The following is a 17,500-nucleotide window of genomic DNA, read 5'->3' as shown; positions in this document are numbered from 1 at the left end:
TGACTCAATGATCCAGTTGGAACAGATTTTTTATTCATGACTTGGGAGATGCACTTCCACAACCTCACTTTCCACCCCGGGTGCTCACTACCCGATCGTAAGACATTTGTCGTACAAACACACCACAAAGAAGCTCTAAGCTAGGTTGTAGTAAGTCGGCCGAACTGTATGATGGTACTCATACTGTAACTACCAAGCAGAGAGCACCTGGAACGCTGGACGCTGTTTACTGGCGACGATGACGATTAGCGTGATCCGAAGTCAAGCTCGGAGGCACATGGTTTAGCGTAGATTGAACGGGCTTAGGAGCTGGTCTGGGCATGCTACGAGTGGCTGGATGGGGAGCCAAGCGATTTACGCCCCGCTGCATCTTCAACTCCATGATGGGTGCCAGTAGACGAAGCAGTATCAACCTCGAAACATACCATGTTGAACAGTGTGATAATCCTCAGTGTCTCATCCATCGTGCTTGATTATTCGAGTATCACCTAACAGCAAGCCTTACAAACGACGGCTGTTGCGCACACAAGTCGACCTTAGAGGCACGACCATTAACCAGCCAGCATATCCGCACCAGTACTCTAGCCTAAAGGTGAATCGGTTCCAACTGTTTGGTTCCCTAAGCATATCGAAACCACCACCCACCTCACCGCAGTCGATCTCTACCCGAAGCAATCCCCATGAGACCGTAGGCTAGCTGGCTGCCTTACTGGATCTTGCGACGGTGCTCAATGTCTCCCTGAAGAACGAGAGCGACACATCACAGAGCCTGTGACATCGATAGTGCTTGGTCTACAAACATCCCTCGAACCTTCGAGCCTACGACCTCAATCAAAGTGTGATCACGAGTGAGATTGCCGCTACAATGAAAGGCTTTCGTGCGCGAGTGGTAAGTGAACCACCATCTACGGGAGGACAAGGGGAACATTGAAATTGATTGATGACAGCATGAACAGCTCTCGAGGGCGAAGGACTCGAGCAAGTCTTCTAAGAAGAAGGACTCGTCCTCAGGCACAGCTTCGCCCTTATCCTCTTCCACCACTCTCCCAGGTGATGCCCGATCGCCGGCCGGTTCCAATGCTCCTACCCCGAGTTCGTCCTCCACCAATGTTAGTGACACAAGAGCAAGAGGCAGCGCAGACAGTGCAACGGGAGGTTCACACAATCAGGCTGCACAACAGCCAGGAAGTACTCCTGGTCCGCCCAATGCCTCTACTCAGTCGTCGACCCCCGGCCGACCCGGCAATCACATCGCTCCGTCCGTCGTCATAAGTCCTAGTGCTCCTCATGTACCCCCGGCTGGCGCTACCGAGACAATGCCTGGCGACCTTCAGCCACCCAAGGCTGGTCAAAAATCTACTTTGTTCGATCGATTGCAGTCTACGCCAAAAGACGTCCCAGAGGGGATCAAGACACCCAGAAGACAACATTCCTCTCGCTTCGATATATCGGACCAAAAGACAAGAGAACTCGAAAAGCTTCCAGGATTTCATGAAGTCCCCCCGAACAGGAGGCAAGAGTTGTTCATGCAAAAGATTGATCAATGCAATGTCATATTTGACTTTAACGACCAGACTGCGGACATGAAATCGAAAGAGATAAAGAGATTGGCCTTGCATGAGCTGCTCGATTATGTCGCCAACAATCGCGCAGTCATCACCGAGCCTATGTATCCAAAAGTTGTCGATATGTTCGCCAAAAACTTGTTCCGACCTGTCCCACCTCCTGTCAATCCGCAAGGTGAAGCATTCGACCCCGAGGAGGACGAGCCGGTGCTCGAAGTCGCCTGGCCACATATTCAAGTCGTCTACGAGTTCTTCTTGCGCTTCATCGAGAGCCAGGACTTCAACACGAATGTCGCAAAAGCACATATCGATCACCAATTCGTGCTGCAGCTTCTCGAATTGTTCGATTCGGAAGATCCACGCGAACGAGATTTCTTGAAAACGACACTCCACCGCATATATGGCAAATTCCTGAACCTACGGAGCTATATTCGACGGTCAATAAACAATGTCTTCTTCCAGTTCGTGTATGAAACAGAAAGATTCAACGGAATTGCTGAGCTGCTCGAAATACTAGGGTCCATCATTAATGGCTTTGCCCTCCCACTCAAGGAAGAACACAAGTTATTCCTTACCAGAGTGCTGATACCGTTGCACAAGGTCAAGAGCCTTAGCATGTACCATCCTCAGCTGGCATATTGTATTGTTCAGTTCCTCGAGAAGGATTCTGGATTGACGGAAGAAGTGGTTCTTGGCTTGCTCCGATACTGGCCAAAGGTCAACAGCACCAAAGAGGTTATGTTCCTTAATGAGGTTGAAGACATCTTCGAGGTTATGGACCCTGCAGAGTTCGCCAAAGTTCAGGAGCCATTGTTCAATCAGTTGGCTAAATCAGTTGCAAGCCCACATTTCCAGGTCAGTTAAGCTACTACCTATCTCTGCATCTAATTGCTAACATTGATCAGGTTGCCGAGAGGGCGCTGTATTTTTGGAACAACGAATATTTCTGTAACCTTGTTAGCGACAACGTTGAGACTATCCTGCCTATCATGTTCGCACCTCTGTATGAGAACTCGAAAGGGCACTGGAACCGGTAAGTTAATCTACCAACGATGTACGAGCATCACTGACTTTGTTCAAGGACGATCCACGGCATGGTGTATAATGCCATGAAGCTATTTATGGAGATCAATCCGCAACTTTTCGACGACTGCTCGCACGACTACAATGAACACCAAAACAACGCCGATAAACGTGAGCAAGCACGCAAAGACAAATGGGCAAGATTACAAGCGCAAGCCGACAAAATGAAGAAGGGTCTTAAGCCTGTCTCAGCAACCGGAACAGATCCGTCGCAGGACAATGAGTCGCGCTTAGATGCACTAAAGCTTCACGATGAATCAGGCTTGGCTCAGACAGCCGCAGTAAGTTCCCATCATTAATTTATCCTTGTGTCAGGAACTGACTGTTCTGAACAGTAAACCATGCGTATGCTAAGAGCAAGCACACGGCCATCCTCTATTTCAACGGATGAGTTTCCGCAGTATGGGTTTGGCCGTGAAGTCGTTAAGACGGCAGAGAAACAAGCTATGTGCAGTGCCAAAACAGTTGATGCTTCATAAGCATCCTCGTGATGAGGCAATTGACCGGATCTTTTGAGGTTTGAGCGTTCATGGTTGGAAGAGCTGCGTTCGTCTAGGTGCTCGGGCTCTTCGTGATAGACATGGGGCCTGTGGTCTCAATACATTTGAGGTTGAGGAGCTCTAATTCCTGCCTGCGCGGTTGTTGCACAAACTACCTACTACCATTCTGTTAGTACCAAAACAGTACATAGACTTAATGTTATGTTCGACGAACGGGTCATATGAACATGTCACATCCTGTTACCACAATATTTCGCGTGAGGCTACTTTGCGTGAAGGTTTTCATCCTCATGAAGGCTCTGGCATATATCGATATTGAGGAAGGTCTGCCAAAGAACGCTAGGTAAGTTCGAGAGCACCAATGAACAGCCACGATCACACTCCGCAGATAGATCTAGGCCACTTGCATACTAGCGTATTCTGCTTCGGCGACAGGCACGCCCACTTCCTGAGCGCGTCGCTTCTTTCTGGGGTTCTGATCGCATAACTTTTGGAGAGCCGAAGCCTCGCACGCTCTCAGTCTCATACACCATCCACCAGTCACTACCACTTCCACTTCCACTCTACTCATTCAACTGGCTCAACCTATCCTCTATATTTCCAGTCGCCTCTTCGAACGCTGCCACCACCGTACGACCTTCTGAAAGCCTGTAATTCATCTTGGAAGAGCATATCGAACAATGGACACTTCGTACTAAGAAAGTTGCAAGGACGCATGGTGTCAACTGGAGCAATCTGTGCCACTGCCGCCAGCGCAAGCACAGAGCCACATTTGGTTTCTAGGCGAAGGAGATTGCGCTGGAGTTGAGCGCAGTACAACAGATCGAGATGGACACCATGCAGAAGATCGATTTCTACGCTGCTCGACTAGGTGATCCAAAGCAAGATGTCAAACAAAAAGCCTCAATCGCCAGCGAACTACGAGACTCAGTCGAAAGCCTGTGCAGCCCTGCTTCGACCTACAATAAATTCTTGTCCAAACTGTGGCCGGTGTTCAAAAAGATACTGGAGGGTAAGCCAGATTTCCTCCCAAATGCCCACGAACATGTCTTACGGAACCAAATACTGGAAGTGCTGCACCGCCTGCAGCATCAGTCGCCTGAAGTCGAGCCTTACGCTATAGAGATTATAGACACGTTGATGAGTCTAGTGAGGGTCGAAAACGAGGATAACGCCGTACTATGTCTAAAGACAATCATGGACCTCGAAAGACATCAGTCGAAAGCCACGGAGTCCAAGGTGCTGCCATTCCTTGAATTGATACAGGAGATGTTCGACCAAATGGAACAAGTTGTGAAGGATACATTCGATGTACCAGCTGCCGCTGCCAACTCCACTTCTGCGACACCTAATCCGAATGCGCAAGCCTTCCAGTCCCCACGACCAGGCTCACCCGCGACCATCGTCTCTGACCCTGGTGCAGACAAGAAAGACCATGCACCGCTGGCGAAGGGCATGCAGTCATTCAAGGTCCTTGCAGAGTGTCCAATAATAGTGGTATCGATAATGCAAGCCCATCGTTCTCTGGTACAAGGATACGTCACCAATTTTGTACCCTCAATCAAGAGCATTCTCATGCTGCAGGCGAAGGCTCAAGAGAATGCACACGCTGAAGCTGCGAAGAATAACACCATCTTTACTGGGGTTACCAGAGAAATCAAGAACCGTGCTGCCTTTGGAGAGTTCATTACTGCTCAGGTTAAGACCATGAGCTTCCTCGCCTATCTGTTGAGGGTATACGCAAATAAACTTTCGGATTTTCTTCCAACTTTGCCAGGCGTTGTTGTTCGACTTCTCAAGGATTGCCCACGCGAGAAATCGGGTGCAAGAAAGGAGCTCTTGGTCGCGATCCGCCATATCATCAATTTTAATTATCGCAAGATCTTCCTCAATAAGATTGACGATCTGCTTGACGAGCGAATTCTGATTGGCGACGGTTTGACTGTCTACGAAACTATGCGGCCTCTGGCATACAGCATGTTGGCCGACCTGATCCACCATGTTAGGGAGTCTCTGAACAAGGATCAGATCAGAAGGACGATCGAAGTGTACACGAAGAATCTGCATGACAATTTCCCCGGCACAAGCTTTCAGACGATGAGCGCCAAGCTGCTGTTGAACATGGCTGAGAGCATCACCAAACTCGAAAACAAGGACGATGCGAGGTACTTCCTAATTCTGATCTTGGATGCCATCGGCGACAAGTTCGCTGCTATGAACCATCAGTACAACAATGCTGTCAAATTGAGCAAGATCTACGGCGACAAGACCAAGGACAAGGAGTCAGATACTTATCTGGATGACAAAGATGAGGTCCTTGACTGGGACGAGGTGGACATATTCAATGCGATGCCAATTCGCACATCCAACCCACGAGAAAGAGGCGCCGACCCAGTTTCAGACAACAAGTTCTTGTTCAAGAATCTAGTGAATGGCCTCAAGAATATGTTCTATCAACTGAAAGCTTGTAATCCTACAGCTCTGACGCTTGACCCAGCCAATGCACCCCAAAATTGGTCCGAAGTATCATTCGGCTACAATGCTGAAGAAGTCCGTGTCATTACCAAGCTATTCCACGAAGGAGCTAGGGTCTTCCGATATTACAACACAGACGGCTCTGCTCCGGATATCACCTACGCCTCACCAGTCGACTTTATGGCCAGCCATTCGATGGCACACATGAGTCGAGAAGAGAAGGAGCTTCTCGAGAGCTTCGGGACCGTCTTTCATTGTGTTGACCCTGCCACCTTTCACGAAGTTTTCCAAACAGAGATACCCCATTTGCACGATTTGATGTTCGAACATACTGCATTACTACACTTACCGCAATTCTTTCTGGCCAGCGAGGCCACATCACCTGCCTTCGCTGGCATGGTGCTACAATACTTAATGAACAAGCTACCAGAGGTTGGTTCTGCTGATATTAAACGTTCCTCCATATTATTGAGGATGTTCAAACTGTCTTTCATGGCAGTCACTCTCTTCTCTGCGCACAATGAGCAGGTGCTTCATCCTCACGTTACCAAAATCGTAACGCAATGCGTTCAGCTTTCGGTCACAGCGGAGAAGCCGATACACTACTACATCTTGTTACGCTCACTCTTCCGTAGCATCGGTGGTGGCAGATTCGAGCTACTGTACAAGGAAATATTGCCCTTGCTGGAAATGCTGCTCGAAACATTCAACCATTTGCTGCAGGGTGCAAGAGATCAGCACGATCGGGACCTGTATGTCGAGTTGACATTGACAGTGCCTGCCCGGCTAAGTCATCTACTTCCGCACTTAAGCCACCTCATGAGGCCCCTTGTTGTGGCACTTGGCGCTGGACCTGATTTGGTAGGCCAGGGCCTTAGGACGCTCGAGCTATGCGTTGATAACCTCACCGCCGACTATCTGGATCCAATTATGGCTCCGATCATGGATGAGCTCATGACTGCACTATTTGAGCATCTCAAACCTCAGCCCTATCAACACTTCCATTCTCACACCACAATGAGAATATTGGGCAAGCTCGGAGGCCGTAGTCGGAAGTTCTTGAACACGCCACCGGAGCTGGGGTATCGCATATCTACTGATGATGATCCTAGCTTTGAAGCGAAGCTGAGAGACACAAATCAAGAGCGGGCTTTCCCCTTGAGTCCTGGTGTCGATGTTGCTATCAGGAAACTCACCGAGGTTAGCAGGACCCCTACCAGCAAATCTAACGATACATTCTACAAGCAGCAAGCCTTTCAACTTCTCAGCAGTCAATTGAAGCTGCTCATCGGCTTTGATCAGATACCTGATGATTTCGCCGCTTTGCTACGACTTCAAGCCAATGATCTGCTGGCCAAGCGGTATGGGACTTACTCAAACATGCTCAACCATGGCGACCCCGCGCAGTCTTTACAGCAGCAAAAGTCCCAGGAGGAAACGCTGAAGAAGCTCCTGAAAGCGTGTATCAGTGCTTGTGCAATCCAGGACCTTGGCATGCCAGCTGCGGAGCTAGTTACCAACGTTTGCCGACACTTTACCATCATCGAGCTCGGGCAAGCACTTTGCGACGCTGGTTGGAAGACGAAAGAGTTCGACGTGAATGTAGGTGAGACAGCAAGATATCTCAGTACCAGGGTCCTTGCAGACGTTCTCGTTGATTGTTTTGCCTCTGACAACGTCGCCATACGAGAAGCTGCAGAGCAAGCGATTTACACCATTCGCGATACTGCTCGTGCTATTTTCGGTAGCGACGAAAGCGCCGCTCGTTTGCCGTTGTTCGGCCATCTTGTCTATACGTTCTGCGCCAAATGTCGAGAAGTCGAGTGGTTCACAAAGGCAGGCGCTACGCTAGCGATTGAGCTTTTGATCACGAAGATCGACTTAGGTCACCCTTTCCTGCTCAGCAAAGAGCTCGACTTGATAAAGGCGCTCTTGTTTGTGATCAAGGATACACCATCCGAGGTGCCAGCGAGCACACGAGTTGTTGCACAGAACACCCTTGACTTCATCCTTCGCCGCTGTTGCAAAGGCATCAGCAAGGACACACTTAGCAACGACAAGAGCAATTTGCATCAGTTGTGCACGACTTTCGTCATAGAGCTCTCACACATGAATGCTCATGTACGCAGTGCGGCCCAACAAGCACTCCGCATTATGGCCGAAGAGACTGGTGCTGAAGTTTATGAGCTGATATTGCCTGTACGAGATCGACTGTTGCAGCCTATCTTCAACAAACCGTTGCGAGCATTGCCATTCTTGACGCAGACTGGCTTTATTGATGCCATCACATATGCTCTCAACCTTGGTCATGATCTCGTGCCGCTCAACGATCAGCTTCATCGGCTTATGATGGAGTCTCTGGCTCTTGCGGATGCAGATGCAGAAATTCTGCATCCCAAACCTGACGAGTACAACAACGCTGAATTGATCAAAAACCTGAGAGTCTCGTGCTTGAAGCTGCTTTCTATGGCTATGGGATTACAAGACTTTGCCACTGCTCAGAACAACAGCCGTGCAAGAATCATCACTGTGTTTTTCAAGCTCCTCTATTCGAAGTCGAAGGAGATCATTGATGCTGCCAATGATGGCCTCAAAGAAGTACTGGCCCAAACGAATAAGCTTCCGAAGGATCTGCTACAGAACGGGTTGAGGCCAATCTTGATGAATCTGCAGGACTCGAAGCGCTTGACAGTGGCTGGTCTTGAAGGTTTGGCTCGCTTGCTGACACTGCTCACCAACTACTTTAAGGTCGAGATTGGAGCCAGGCTTCTTGAACATATGAAGGTCATCGCTGACGAGCAGCTTCTGCAAAAGGTGTCTTTCGGCCTTGTGGAACAACAGCCACAGATGAAGATCGTTGCGGCTATCTTAAACATCTTCCACCTCCTCCCTCCTGCCGCGACAACCTTTATGGCAGATCTCGTTAACAGTGTCCTCGATCTCGAAAGCAAATTGAGGAGAACAACTAGCAGTCCTTTCCGAACGCCTCTCATACTCTATATGAACAAGTACCCCAAAGAGAGTTGGGGTTTCTTCAAAGAACGACTATCGAACGAGAAGTACGGTCGCTTCTTCGGCCAAGTGCTGGCCGATGACGCAAGTGGTCCTTTGAGAGACTTCCTCCAGAAGGAGACCGAAGATTTGATCAAATCAGCATTCGACGGACTGATAGATGATGACAAGTACATTGCTATCATCAACACGATTCACATCGTGTATTCGGTAACATTACAAGAAGATGGTCAGCTGTGGCTCAAAGACCAGCCTCAACTACGGAAAACGTTGCTCCCTGCGACCAAGGACTTGGGAGACCGACTTATCAAGGATCAGCTCGTGAAGTCGCAAAGACTGCGTGCAGTCCAAGCTGGAGAACAGCTGGTGTCGATTGTCACGCGCTACCTTGCCATGCCAGAATGCGACATCGACTACATGTGGGATTTTCTGGCTGCCTGCGCTGAAGATGAACTCAAGTCAGGCGTGGTGTTGCAGCGCTTCCTTTACAACAACGTCGTGTGCTCATCGTCCACATCCTTCCAACGATCTCTCGTCGTGAAAGGCTTGGACACGTACAACACAAAGGGTTCGCAGCGCTTCAAGACCTTCGTGCTGCGCAACGTCGTCAATCCTATCCTGGCGCGGGACGTGCAGCGAGATCGATTAGGGCTGCAGCAGTCCGGGCAAGTCCTCGATAAGGCGACCAGGGAACTCATCCCCGAAAAGCTCTGGCGTAACCCACCGTCGGACGTACCTGACGAGTGGGCACAGCGAGGCGTCGACCATGCTCGTATGGAAGCTTTCCAACTTTCCGCCTTCATGATCAAATATCACAAGGATGCCTTTTCCGACCTTCGAAAGGAGATTATCAAATATGCTTGGGCCTGCATTCGTCTGGAAGACACAATCAACAAATATGCTAGTTACGTGTTGATCAGCTATTTCTTCCGATCGTACGAGACACCAGCGAAGCTTGTAATTCAGGTCTACAATCAGTTGTTGAAGGCCCATCAGAATGAAGGCAAGACTCTCGTTACTCAAGCCCTTGGTATCTTGGCACCAGTGTTGCCAGTCAGAGTGCCCGCGACAGGACCTGGTGAGAAAGGCAGACCGACATGGGCTAGACTACCAAGGAAAATCCTGAACGAAGAAACCGGCAATCTGCAGCAAGTGCAGAGCATCTTCAGCTTCATCGCACGTCAGCCAGATCTGTTCTACGACTCACGTGAATACTATGTATCTACGATGGTTCAGATGCTGCACAAGATCGCACCGCCACTGAATTCTAATAATGAAAGCAAGAAATTGGCTTTATCTCTGGTACAGCTCGTGCTAAAGTGGGAGAAGACTCGCGTGTTACAAAGCTCTCCTCCAGCCAATAAGCGGGACGCGAACGGTCAAGTTGTGTCAAGTCCAAGCAGAGACGCGTGGCAAATTCCCTTAGACCAAAGAACAATCATCATCAAGTATCTTATCGCCTTCATAACGTCCTTACAGGAGCGGTACCCTGTTCCAGCGGCCGAGCTCAAGCAGAAAACAGCCCCGAAGCCACAACAGCAAATCCCATCAACCGATTTGGTTAAGAAAGCTATCGTCACGTTACAAGAATTGCTGTCGCCAGCCTTATGGTCAGACATTGACATTGGTCTGTACGAAAAGGCCGTTGAGAGCGCCCTCACCGGCGAGAAAGCAGATAAGCCTGATGACAAACATCTGACCACAATGATCAACTCACTACAGGTCATGAGAACTTTGTTGAGCATCAAAGCCAGTGACTGGATCACAGCGCATATTGATTTGATTCAGCGGCTTCTCGAGAAGCCTTTGAAGATAGAAGATCCAGAGATTCAGGACTGCCTGCACTACGCTGCTCCCGATGACAACTCTGCATCTCTGATGCGGCAGATACTGCAGGCTATTCCACAGGAGAAGACCGAGGATGAGGATGCCATGGAGCTGGATGGAACCCAATCTGATTTCTTCACAAAGTATGCAAAGACTTTTATTGGCGACGCACTTTCATCAGGTAACCTCGTCTCGGGCATCAACAACATTTGGACTTTGTCGAAAGTACAGCCATCCGCGGTCGATGATCACTTCGGGGTTGTCATGCGCGCCATGCAAGGGAAACTGGCCAAGGACCATCTAAACGCATATGTGCCACCGACTGGCCAAGCGCCACAAGGTTGGCGACCTGGAGAGCCCATCATGGATCCTTACGAGTTCGCAGTGGGCATAGATCTATTGAAGAAGACAATCGATGTTCTCTCTTCCAGGATGTCAACCCTGGGAGACTTTCGTCGACCCTTCTTGAGTGCCCTGGCGTCCATCATTGAGAAGTCTTTCAATGTTGACATATGCAACAAGATCCTTGATATGGTCGAGAAATGGGTCTTCGACTCCGCCGAGTCATGGCCAACGCTCAAAGAGAAGACGGCTGTGCTACACAAAATGCTTGTCTTCGAGAAGTGGCCGAAGCCTGATCTTCTCGAACGCTTCCTCGAGCTTGTGCTCAAGATCTACGAGGATAGAGCCATCACTAGGACCGAGCTCACCGTACGTCTCGAGCATTCTTTCTTGATAGGAACGCGTGCGAAGGATGTCAAGATGAGAAGCAGATTCATGCAGATATTCAACAGCGCCCTATCGGAAAGTGCCAACAAGCGTCTTGAATACGTGTTGACTGTGCAAAACTGGGATACGCTGGCTGATTCTTTCTGGCTGAAGCAAGCTTCTCAATTGTTGGTCGGATCGATCGAGATGAATTCGCCTGCAAGACTACATCATGAGGACCTGACAGTCTGCCCTATCTCTCAGCTATACAATAAGGATCTCGTCAACCCAGAGCAGAAGAAAGACGAGCTCATTATCGATGAGAGCTTGGAAGACGTTGTTCTAGCACAGAAGAGTTTCAACCAAGAGCTGTACGATGTACGAGCCAAGCACATCCTCGAGCCGTTGGTACAGCTTCAGCACGTGGACGACTATGTCGCTCATGATTTGTGGACAAAGCTTTTTCCATTGTTCTGGTCAGCTCTTGCCAGAGACGAGCGCATCGATCTGGAGAAGGGCATGGTCACTCTACTGACTCGAGAATACCATCAGCGACAACTCAACCACCGACCCAATGTTGTCCAAGCGCTTCTTGAGGGCTGCGTTCGTGCCAAACCACGCTTCAAGATTCCGCCTCATGTCATGAAGTTTCTGAGCCGACATTATGATGCTTGGTACACCACCCTGGTGTCGCTTGAGGAGTCTGCCGTTGATCCTTTGATTGACACACCAGCTGTTCGCGAGAGCAACCTTGATGCACTAGTGGAAGTCTATGCTGGTTTGCAGGAGGACGACCTGTTCTATGGTACTTGGCGAAGACGCTGCAAGTTCATGGAGACAAATGCGGCGCTCTCGTACGAGCAACACGGTATGTGGGACAAGGCTCAGCAATTGTGGGAGGCTGCACAGGTCAAAGCCCGGACCGGTGTCGTGCCTTTCTCACAAGGCGAATACTACGTCTGGGAGGACCATTGGATGATTTGTGCCCAGAAGCTCCAACAATGGGACATTCTGGTCGAATTTGCTAAGCACGAAAACTTCAACGATCTACTGCTTGAAGCTATGTGGCGCAACATCGATGCTTGGGCGTCAGAAGAACATAGAGTGTCCCTCAACAACATGATCAAGAGTGTCTCGGACTCGCCAACTCCCAGACGAGCATTCTTCCAGGCTTTCATGGCACTTCTGCAGTACAACAATAAGCAGATACCCAGAGGTGAGTTTCAGCACGTGTGCGATGAAGCAACTCAGCTTTCCATCAGAAAGTGGCACCAGCTGCCAAAGGGCTTGACAAATGCCCACGTACCTATCCTGCAAAACTTCCAGCAATTAGTGGAGTTACATGATGCGTCCATAATTTGTGACAGCCTCATGAGCACAAACGAACGCAACCTGGACAGCAAATCTCAGGAAGTCAAATTGCTCTTGCAAGCCTGGCGAGACCGACTACCGAATATCTGGGATGACATTAACGCCTGGCAAGACTTGGTGACTTGGCGCCAGCATGTGTTCCAGCTCGTAAACAGCACATACTTGCCGCTCATCCCTCAACAAGCCGGTCAAAACGTTGGTAACAGCAGCTATGCATTCCGTGGCTATCATGAGACGGCATGGATCATCAACAAGTTCGCGCATGTTGCACGGAAGCACAATATGCCCGACATCTGCATCAACCAGCTAGGCAAGATCTACACGCTTCCCAACATTGAGATCCAAGAAGCCTTTTTGAAGTTGCGAGAGCAGGCGAAGTGCCATTACCAGAACGACTCTGAGCTGCACAACGGTTTGGATGTTATCAACAATACGAACCTCAACTACTTCGGAGCTCAACAGAAGGCTGAATTCTATACTCTGAAGGGCATGTTCCTCGCCAAGCTGAAGCAGACTGAGGATGCTGACAATGCTTTCGGTGTCGCCTTACACTACGACCTGAGGCTGGCAAAGGCTTGGGCAGAATGGGGACAATACTGCGATAGGAAGTTCAAGGAGAATCCTCGAGACATCCAGGCTGCTAGTAATGCAGTCCGAGTCTACCTCGAAGCTGCTGGATTATACAAGAATCACAAGTCAAGGAAGATGTTGAGCCGGGTCTTGTGGTTGTTGAGTCTGGACAACAAGGAAGGACAGATCTCGAAAGCGTTCGAGGAGTTCAAAGGTGATACGCCTGTGTGGTACTGGACCACCTTCATCCCACAATTGCTAGGCAGTCTTGAGCACAAAGAGGCTGCACTTGCCAAGACAATACTTGCGCGGATCGCTAAACAATTTCCTCAGGCACTGTTCTACCATCTTCGAGCTACGCGAGAAGAGTTTATCACCAAGAAGAAACAATTCGAGGCACGACAAGCTCAGAAGGAAGCCAGAGAGAAGCAACAGGGCCAGCAGAAGGAGAGCCAAGGCTCGCCACAACCGGGTCAACAAGCCAACGGCACGCCCTCGCGGCCGAACACTGCTAGTGGAGATAATCAAGCACAGACCAATGGCAGTGCTGGGTCACCTAAGTTGAAGCAGGAACCGAATGGCGACACGAAGACAAACGACGTCGAAGCTGCGAAGCCAGATCAGCCGAAGAAGCCGTGGGATCATGCTGATGAAGTCATGTCTAGTCTGAAGACTGCCTTCCCACTGCTGGCTTTGTCGATGGAGACCATGACCGATCAGATCTCTAAGCACTTCAAATGTCCTCCGGATGAAGACGCCCATCGGTTGATTGTGGCACTGCTGAACGATGGTCTCGCTTACATAGGTCGAGCACCAGTCCATTATGCAGAGGGCGCCAAGCTTCCGACAGCGACGGAAGCGAATATTACTCGTTTTGCCGAATCTGTGCTGCCAGCGCACTTACGGAACTCCTTCGAAGCAGATTTCGTCAGAGTCAAGCCAACCATGTACGAGTACATCCACAAGCTTCGACGATGGCGGGAGAAGCTTGAGCAGAAGCTCGATCACCGACAACAGTGGGTCACACTTGAATCCTATAGCCATCACCTAAGCGAGTTCAAGTTCCTGAAGTTCGACGACACGATCGAGGTTCCTGGCCAGTACCAACAGCACAAGGATAAGAACACTGACTTCGTCCGCATCGAGCGTTTCATGCCGACGGTTCAGCTTGTGCGAGGCAATGGCGTATGTCATCGTCGCCTGACAATCCGAGGCCACGATGGCTCTCTCCACCCGTTCGCGGTACAGCACCCGACAGGAAGGAATGTAAGGCGTGAAGAGCGAATAGTACAGCTCTTCCGCATCTTCAACCAAACACTCGCCAAACGCAAGGAGTCCAGAAGACGAAACTTGTATTTCCACTTGCCCATCTTTGTGCCGATAGCACCGCATATCAGGCTGGTGCAAGACGACTCATCTTATGTCACTATGCAAACAATCTACGAAGACTACTGCCGACAGTCACAGTCAACATCTGCTCCAATGTCCCGCGACGACCCCATCCTTTACTCCTTCGACCGCACCCGAGTCATCGTTGAGCAACAGAAGAGTGCCCAGCGCACACCTGAACAGCTAAGCATGATGAAGACAGAGCTGTTTTCTCAGATTCAAGATCGATGGATGCCAAATGTCATCGCCCTCCGCTACTTCCAGGCTATCTACCCCAACTTCGCAGACTTCTGGCTGTTCCGAAAGCACTTCGCTTACCAGTATGCAGCCACCACGTTCCTCACCTACGTCATGCACATGGCCTCTCGATATCCAAGCAAGATCAACATTGCAAGACGTAACGGAGATGTCTGGTCCTCCGACCTACTACCATCTCTCAACTCCCAGCGTGGTCTCTTCCTCAACCCTGAAGCTGTACCCTTCCGACTCACGCCGAATATTCAAATGCTCATGGGCCCAATTGCAGTCGAAGGAATCTTCACAGCATCACTCATGGCCATAGCTCGCTGTTTAGCAGAATACGACTCTGGCTATGAGATGGAGCAGACGCTATCCATCTTCGTCCGAGATGAGATGTACAACTGGATCTCGACACGCTCTGGCGGCGGAGGTGTCGGCGGCCACGGCGCAGGCATGGAACTCGGACGTCTTGAGGATCCAAATGAGCTAAGAGAGATTGTCAACGTCAACGTGGGAAGTATCACGCGACGAGCGAGAAGTCTAGGAACAACACAACTAGGCCTACAACCACCAGGACAAGCCACGCCTCAGGCTAATACCCAAAACGCAACCGCGAACGGCGAGGGCAGTACACCAGTCGCTGGTCCATCAAATGCAGTCGCGACAACGAGTACAGTTGCTAATGCTGTCACTGTCGGAGGCGGCGTCCTGCCTGCATGCCAGAACGTCGTGGATCTGATCAGTAAGGCTACGGATCCGAGCAAACTGGCGAATATGGATGGGTTGTGGTATCCTTGGATGTAGAAACATCTGGGGGCTAGCATTATGATGAGGGTGCGATTGGTGCATAATGTGGACGGGACGGTTGTTTTTGTCAGTGAGGGAGGGGTAAGGATTGCAAATGGTGTTTTTGAGTTGTCATGCGAGGATGCGACGTGGTTGCCTTGGTTTTGAGGGTGGGAGTCTATCGGCGTCGGCATTGTCAATGGTTGTATTGCTGTGTATGCTGCGGAGCAGCTGTATCAAAAGTCATGCACTTGAGACTTGAAAACTTGTATTTCATAGGGGGTAGTCACAGTTGCTCACAATAGTTGCTGTTATACGTTGGTAGCCAAATGAGGAGTTACAGTACCGTTACTACACTGCTGTTTATCAACTTCACAAGGTCCTGAGTGACGTCCACCATGAAATGGCACACAACCGAGAGGGCAGCTACAGAAGAGCCATCACAGACACGTCGCACGATGGCGCGTTTCTCCGGGGCCCTGCGGACTTTACCGGGCGCAGTTTCCTCGAACAAATTCATGGTGGTCGTCAGGACAATGCTTGAGATGGCTCTGCATGGATTTGGCTAGGGAGTTTTCGTTGATGTAATGAGAATCTTTGACTGTTTCTGTTCTCTCGCTGGCTGAATGAAACATGTCATTGCGTAAAACATGCTTGCTCTCTTACTGTTACGTGCATGCTTGTAAACTGCGATGCGGAGGATCGGTGTTCATGCCATTTTTATGCATTGGACGTTTGCCAAGATTTATTCTAGGACATGGGAAGCCAATAAATTGTACAATGTTGCTCTTAGGAACGGTTGAGACTATGAAAACATATAATGTGTTCCTGCCGCTCAATACAGACTGGATTTGTATTTAGGATAGTCGGGAGAACCGTGCAGGCAAATACTCCCTACTTGTGACGATGGCAAAGCTCGAATCGCAAAAGCGAATATACCAACCACCAGTGTAGATCTTCAGGCCATGTTCTTCTGTTGAACTCAACTGGATAGTATTCTGGGTTCTCAGTTTTGTCTTCGTCCACAGTCAATCCACCATCTTCATCTCAGTTGCTATACCGGGCTGTGCGAAACAAGCGACAGCACGACGATAGATACAGTAGCTAGTGGCTGCAATCTGCAAATCACGACCGGTAGATAGGCGACTCCAAGCGAATAACCATACGAGACTTCTTGTATACAGCCTCCGATATATTGCGTTGGTTCCTGGCACGACTTTGGGAGTATTGCATTGTTGCACTGTTTTTCGTGATCAAGTACATCGAGTTATGAGGACGCTACCTTGGTTTTTTCGTGCGACAGCTGCGTCGGATTGAGATCATAGCGTGTCCTACCGCGACGCAATCCTGCCTACCAAATCCAGTAATGTAGACCAATATCGAAGACCGACCTGCTAAGTGGCGTCGTGTCCGCAAAGCCAGGTTTCTCCCCATCACTCACACCACATCACGCCGTGGATGGATAGTCCGGAAAACTTCTGCGAGCAGTGGACCTCGATCGACACCAGCAGAACCAGAACTAGTATATACTGTTCAAGGACAAGTCGACTGCCTGTTGTAGCAAGTCATGACAACTTCATTGACCAGGGCGCTAGGATCGTATGCCCTAGTGAAGCTTACGGTGGCTCGTATGAGATGTTGCAGGGGCCTAGCGGAATGCACAGAAGGTGTAAAAATCTGCTCGAGCTTGTTCGTTCTGGAAGGAACACCTGCTTCTTACGGGAAAGAGATCATCTTCGACGACCAGCACGCTAGGATCGTATCTCCGAGCGGAAGTTTACGATGTGTTCGTATGAGAAGGGCCTGAGACTGGTGAGGTCGTTGGGAAGTTTAGGAACTTGCTCGAGCTTGATCTGGAATGTTGTTCTGCCTCATAGGGTAAGGGTGTCATATTCGTGGACCAGCGCGCTAGGATCGTATCTCCGAGTGAGACCGCTCGTATATTAGTTTGTTGGGTCGCCGGGAAGATGCGAA

The 17,500-nt window shown here is 49.9% G+C and overlaps 2 protein-coding genes across 2 annotated transcripts; both read left to right on the top strand.

The window, feature by feature from the left end:
• Positions 1 to 865: 865 nt before the first annotated feature.
• RTS1 (serine/threonine-protein phosphatase 2A 56 kDa regulatory subunit delta isoform) lies at positions 866 to 2,986 on the top strand (the record flags this gene model as incomplete). The annotated part of the gene is made up of 5 exons (XM_064878860.1): positions 866 to 889; positions 957 to 2,420; positions 2,471 to 2,598; positions 2,647 to 2,929; positions 2,984 to 2,986. The coding sequence occupies 5 exons, from the start codon at positions 866 to 868 to the stop codon at positions 2,984 to 2,986; spliced, it is 1,902 nt and encodes a 633-aa protein (XP_064725261.1).
• A 990-nt stretch (positions 2,987 to 3,976) lies between these two features.
• TRA1 (transcription-associated protein 1) lies at positions 3,977 to 15,544 on the top strand (the record flags this gene model as incomplete). Its single annotated transcript, XM_064878859.1, has 1 exon — positions 3,977 to 15,544. One exon carries the CDS (start codon positions 3,977 to 3,979, stop codon positions 15,542 to 15,544), a length of 11,568 nt encoding a protein of 3,855 aa, XP_064725260.1.
• Positions 15,545 to 17,500: the final 1,956 nt, after the last annotated feature.

This window comes from Knufia obscura (genome assembly GCF_036327395.1).
Source record: "Knufia obscura strain CCFEE 5817 isolate CBS 148926 chromosome Unknown scaffold_18, whole genome shotgun sequence".
NCBI lineage: Eukaryota > Fungi > Ascomycota > Eurotiomycetes > Chaetothyriales > Trichomeriaceae > Knufia > Knufia obscura.
This window is presented reverse-complemented; position numbering and strand designations above follow the sequence as displayed.